The sequence below is a fragment of the Arachis duranensis genome, chromosome 6, assembly GCF_000817695.3.
Source record: "Arachis duranensis cultivar V14167 chromosome 6, aradu.V14167.gnm2.J7QH, whole genome shotgun sequence".
NCBI classification, from domain to species: domain Eukaryota; kingdom Viridiplantae; phylum Streptophyta; class Magnoliopsida; order Fabales; family Fabaceae; genus Arachis; species Arachis duranensis.
The window spans coordinates 1,999,852-2,006,444 of record NC_029777.3 but is presented as its reverse complement, the minus strand read 5'-3'; the positions used below and the strand labels follow the sequence as shown (position 1 = coordinate 2,006,444).

General features: G+C 34.0%; 1 protein-coding gene across 1 annotated transcript; it reads right to left on the bottom strand.

Annotated features, from left to right (window-relative positions):
• Nucleotides 1–2,073: 2,073 nt before the first annotated feature.
• On the bottom strand, nucleotides 2,074–6,352 carry LOC107491916 (protein CONSERVED ONLY IN THE GREEN LINEAGE 160, chloroplastic). Its single transcript, XM_016112842.3, has 9 exons — nucleotides 5,910–6,352; nucleotides 4,510–4,559; nucleotides 4,325–4,403; nucleotides 4,006–4,101; nucleotides 3,708–3,788; nucleotides 3,531–3,622; nucleotides 3,165–3,260; nucleotides 2,621–2,689; nucleotides 2,074–2,350 (listed from the first exon to the last, which is right to left on the bottom strand). Exons 1-9 carry the CDS (start codon nucleotides 6,225–6,227, stop codon nucleotides 2,218–2,220), a joined length of 1,014 nt encoding a protein of 337 aa, XP_015968328.1. The 5' UTR covers nucleotides 6,228–6,352; the 3' UTR covers nucleotides 2,074–2,217.
• Between the last annotated feature and the right edge of the window lie 241 nt (nucleotides 6,353–6,593).

The window sequence follows — 6,593 nt, the reverse complement described above, 5'->3', positions numbered from 1 at the left end:
ACATAAGCATACATCATTAGTCTTGCTTGTAGATATAGCATGGTTGCTTAAGAACCCACCTCAGATAATTTTGAGAGAATGATGGCAGCTTCACAAATTCAAAGATACTATTACTTGTTGGACTTTCTTATATGCCCTGATTCAATACTCATTTAGAAAAAAAAAATATCTCCAAAATTGGTAATATTGATAGAAGGCTTGAAATCAAATTTTGTGATTAGTAGGACCAGTGATGTTAACGTGAGACAACTATTAGGTAGCGTTTGTTTTGCAGTACTGGGATAAGAGACTGATACACAGTATCATGTTTGTTGGCTCAGAGACTAGTACTAAAATTTCTGTCTCTGTCCCCAAAATTTCAGTATTTCAGTGCCTCCAAAATGTAGGGACACAAGAGACTGATATTTTTAGAAACAGAGACTGAAACTTTAATAATATTTTATACATAAAATACTCTCATTTTAATTAATTAATTTCAATTTTATCCTTTGTGCAAATTAAATTAGAATTTTATTCTTGTTTCAATTTTTGTCTCTCACTTGGCACCAAACAGAATACTAAAACTTATTTCAGTCTCTGTCTCTTAGTCTCTCTCTCAGTCTCAGTCTTTCAGTATCCATCTCTCCACCAACCTTATGAATCTTTCTAGAGATTTTGTTAATCAGAATCATCAGAAAGGCAACGCCATAGTTGTGCATTCTGAAACAGAAGGCTTTAGGATTGAAAAAACCTGCACCCAAGATAGCTTGCCATTAGTTTCGGACCTTCGGGAATAAAAAGTGAGGTTAGGATGACCCTTCTTTCTCCCTCTTGCTTCCTTATTCTCTGATTTTGAAACATATACCGTGTCTCTTATACTAAAATACCTTATATCTTTCTTTAGTCATTTTGGTAATCTATATAAGTGAGTTGAAATACAATTGCGGAGTTTCCTGACGTGGATAATAAAATTTACGTGTTATATTTTAATTTATTCACGTTTTAAAATTTATTCACGTTTTTATTATAGCAGTACGTATAAATATATTATCGTATCGAAACAAATACTATAAATTTATTTCTTACGTATAGGATCGAATGGAAAAGTGTAAGATATAGATAAGATTTGGATTGAAGATATTAAAACCCATAAGGTTAGAATAAAATTTTTATCCGATAGCAAAACACTATTACACTATTGGTCAATAAGATTCCAACTATACTATAGGTCACTAAAATTTCAATTGTACTATTCCAACGCCGATTCAGCAAACACAATGATGAGCTAACATTCTCTTGCCACGTAAGACTAGTGTAAGACGATGACGTTTTAATTTGGCATCCAACGAAGGCTAAAACTAGAGGTGACAATGAGTAAGATAGAGTAGGGTTTGAATCCAACTCTAACTCTACTTGCGAGTTACAGAAAAGATACACTATTATTATATAACTTGATGATAATTTAAAATAGAACTAATTTTTATGTAAAAAAAATATTAAATTATCAATTAATGATTTTCTTTTAGTAGCTAAAGATCTTTTGCATTTAGTGAGAGGATTTTGGTTCAACATCCACTTAAAATATATTTTTATATAAGTATATAACATATACATATATAGAGTGCAGGTTGGTCAGGTAAGGTTGAAACTCAACCCACACTCTATCCTATCCGCTCCCTACCCTACCCGCTGCGGATCGGGTTGACAACCCTACCCGATCGGGTGGGATCGGATTGGGTACCCGTGGGTAGGGTACATATTGCCATCCCTAGCTGAAACCAGGTCGTTTTCAAAACAATTATTAAACCTTTTTTCTGGCTCAATATTGAACATGAGGATCAACAATAGTAGCTCCATGGTTGATAAAGCTGGACAACTGAGAAAAAACTTTTAGAATGCTGGGCAGTTTTTTATTTTATCTTACTTTTTGGGGTTTTGAAAACGCTGGCAACATCACGCAGAAGCCGTGATTGGCAATTGAGCAAACTGAAGGTCAGGAGTAATGGAGGCGCATATCCCAACCAAAGAATAGAGCAGATTATAGACATGCCAAAAACAAAAAAAAAAAAGAGACAACGGTAGATTTGTGGAAAATAATGAAACACCATGTATCTTGATGTATATGAATGTAATTTAATCATGTATCTTGATGTAATTAAATATAAAAGCCTATAATGTGAAAGCAGAAATATAACAAATATGTTCAATGACAGAAGGAAGAGATTACTTTCATGATATTTAAGTTTTCTTTACAGCTACGGTGAGAGCATCCTCTATTGCTTGAACAAAGGTTGCAATCTTATATGTGAAAAAGCCTACTAGCATTGGTATCAATTCTAAATGCATAGATCCGAATTCAGGAACAAGAATTCTGCCAATAGAAAAGAAAAGAAATAAAGACTTATCAATATCATACAGTGAAGAAAACTACGGTTTAACCATTCTTTCAAAATCTAGACATTTGGATATTTTGTCTCAACACTAAATTAAAATAGCTTCATGAATAAAAGACAATTAAAAAATAAAAGAGAAAAGTGCTATACTTGGATCCCTAAGAGGTACAGAAAATTTGTATGCGGATTAATTAGATTTCATTAAGAAAGTAAATAATTGTTGAATTGAAAACCGGGAGAGGACTTACGAATTCCAACGGTTATAAACCATGACTAATATGACAGGAACCAATAATCTCGGCTGCCCAATTGCTCCCCTGCAAGTAACATCAATTAAGAATATGCCGCGAACATCAACAGATAAGATTTAAGAATAAAATCCAAATTTTTACTGACATCTATTGCTAACATTTTCTTGATAAGAAAGGATATACTTATAAATACAATTTTTACTTATTTAGTATTATATGCAAAACAGTGGAAGATAAACTATAAAGGAAAACATATTAACAAAATTAAACTTAAGAAAGTTTAGGGGACTAGCAGATTTTGTGGTTTTTAACCATCAATTAGCCATCAATGATGTTTTTAATGGTGTGAGACTACATTTAATGGTGTAGAATCATTCAATTTCCTTTTGATGCTTAAGTGCTGGCCAAAATTGAACAAAAGTGCTGCCCCTAACACTCCTCGTTAACCTTTATTAATCAAATAGTCATGGTGGCAAAAGAATCATCTTTATCTATGAACTGAACTAAATTCGCCATAGCATATCAATCATCTATTAATTACTTGATAAGGGCTTTTGAACCATCTGTCTTTAGGGAGTCCACACTACTTCCCAGCATGCGAATGTATGCCAGAGAACCAAGTAATCCAGCACCGAAGCTGAACACATGACAGAAAAGTCTAAGTCATTGAGAAATAATAATGATAAAGAAATATGACTAACCCTTGTCAGGAATAACAAACTATAACTAATCTAGAATCTGTTCAATGTCTTATGCCACGTGTTAAACAGTTTCCGATTCATAGCTACGTTTCTTTTACTATGTTTACTGCAAGGCTAATGGATATCAGAAGAATGTTAGCTCTAAATTGTTCCATATTTGATAGCAACAGTGAAGAGAGGACAGATTTATGAACAAGTTGAAGTACCTAGCTGCAATCTCAGGAGAATAAGAAACATAAGCTGAAACCAGACCAACGCCACCTATACCCAATGTAAGGAATTGCAACTTTGTTTTCAACTGAAATCAAATAAGCAGAGGAACCAAGAGTGAAGTTTACATGACTTCTAACGACAAAAAATGACTAGACAGTGGTGTAAAGTACCTTATTATATTGCTCCTGTGATTTAGCAGCCAATACTTCCGGATCTTCACGAGGACGCCTTATTTCCCGAAACATCACATCCTATAGCTACTCTATATCAGATCTTTGTATAGTAGAAACTAGAAAGCAACGTTTAGATATTAAAATAGATAAATATGACTTAAGTTTCCTGTTTCATGTCAAATTTATTGAGCTCTATGTATTACACCTTAAAATATTCTATTCTCCTTACTTAAATTGGCTAAAAATTATTTTAATCTATTAAGAAAAAGATAGGGAGTAAGAGTGTAAGCAATACACTGCCTCCGGTTGCAGCCTTGGTAGCTCTATCCCATTTTTCTTGCTCACGGCGCGTTGGTGCCAGCTTCCATATAACTCTCTTGCTTTTAGTAACCTGACCAACATTTCAATTAAGGAAAAAAGATGAATAAATCACATATTCACATTATAAATCAATGTTGAGTATTATATTTTTATAAGCTACTTTAGCTTGTATACCATATAGACCTCAATAGGAAAAGAAAATTATAAGTACAAACTGAAGATTTATCATAAATCATTAAATTCCAGAGGTATACTAATCAGGGAAAAGTCAATGGAAGAGAGAAATCACTTACATCAGTTTCTTCCTCTATTTGTTGGTTTAGAGTGCGGTTTACAGGAGTTGAGAGTTCTTTGCTTAAATCAACTTCCAAACTACAATTCACAATCCGAATGAATATCTTTAGATAAAGAAAAGAACCAAAAGAGAATAATGCAACCACATCTAGAGACTTGAATTTAGCATATGGTAGAACAAGACCTGTCAAGGCTCATAACTCTATTTAAGCTTAGAAATCCAGAAGGCTCTTCCTGCTCACAGGGAATTTATTTGTGTCAGAATCAAACAAACATAATAAATATGAAATCATTTCACCCCAAAAATTGCTTTAGTCAGCAAGGACCATAAAAAGTGCATCTTATATATCTAATCTTGCATTGTGTTGTGTTGTGTTGTTCTGATTCCTAAGCTCAAATTTAAGTGAAGTAATAATAAAAAGCAAAGTAACTGCTCTTCACACAATTCTATGACATCCATAAATGTTAAGATACGGTCTTTGATGAGTGTATCTGTTGTGAGTAAATCAACACATTCAACACAATTAAGAAGTGCCGCAGAATAATGATTACGTGATTAATTCGTGGTTTCATTAAATTAATTAACCTCATCTTCCATTTCTACCCAAACAAAATGCCTATTTATGCATTTTCTATGCTTGCACAACACAACACTCATTAGCTAAATGAACACAAGCTCAAAAACAAATGCACACGAAAACAGATCACAAAAGGAAACGATTATGCACTTGTTAGTTTCGTTTCTCTGATCACATGATTCTGAATATGTTACATAGATGGAATACATCTGTGATACCCAAGTTAGGTACAAGACCAAGACCAAGCATTAGTTTCACTACACTGCATATACACATTTGTACAATGGATAATTATCTAACTATTACACATTAATTAATAACAAAAACAAAGCCTTATCCCACTAGGTAAGTTTGACTATACGATCAAGCGACCGAATCGAGCCTTATCATGTATCACGTCTACAATGAAACTGTTTATTAGTAGATCTATTTAACCACATCATGTATGGTCTTTTGGGTCTTCCTCTACATTAATTAAATAAATTCTGACAAAATTGTTATTGATTACAATTTACAAGTAGGAGTAAAACATTGAAAAAACCCAGAGACAAACAAAATTGATCTACTGTGGAAAAGCTAAGTCCAGTTAGGCCAAGTATGAGGGTCTCCAAGAGAGTTGACTGAAACAAGAGTTGCAGGCTAAAAAAAATTCAATATTTTAAATTCGAATAAGTGTTTTTAGTGTTGAGGTTTTTTTTAAGTTGCCCATGATATTCTCCAACCCGACAAGTTAATCTATCGTGGATTTGAGCTCTATTTAATGGTAGGCTGCTAACCAATAGACTATTACATGCACAAGACGGAATTTGAACTCGACACTTACTTAAGGCATCGAGTGAGCTCACTACTCGGCCAACCCAAGTAAGTTGGTGTAGTGTTGAGTTATTGATTAACTGAACAAGTCAAATTCACAACTATAGTTACTAGAGTTAAAAAAATTCATACAAAATTCCAATAATAACCAAGAATGAGAATGAGAATGAGAGTGAGTTAGAAAAAATGAGACCTTAGGAGGTGTAAGAGGGGCAGGTTGGGGATCCTGAATCAGCCTCTTGAAACGACCAACAAAGTCCTTGTTCCACATGAAGTCATTGGAGGCCAAAGGGTCTTTCTCCTCGCCACCCCAGTACTTGCGAAGTTTTGTGGTGGTTGGCGGTCCACCGTAGTCCCCTGGTGCCACACCCGTTGACCACTTCATCGGCTTCTTCTTTGGGAGTATCACCTTAGTCTGCTTTGGCTGCTCCGGCAATGGTGCTGACCCCGGAGACTCCGGTGACATTGGTGTGGCCGCTGCGGTCACCGTTAAGTAACTCAGAATTGCCATTTCTTCTTCTTTGTTGAATGCGGTGTGTGGTGGTGATGGGAGTGCTCAGTGGCTTTTGTGTGTCTATTAAGATTCCACATACATGGTGGGTTGTATACACCGCAAAATATCCTATTGGAAAACCAACATATCCAACAGCTGAAATAATGCTTCAACTCAACCAGTTAAAAATCCAATTGACCATGCTATAATTAAATAATAATTATATCAAATTAGTATATTTTTTAAGTTTTGTTAATTTATTTTTTCTAATTTAAATGTATATACTATATAACAATAAATAGAGATTATTTAAGATACAAGTAATTTATATTCTAATTAAAAAATTTTGAATTCAAATACGTTTTATTGATACAGAAAAAATCT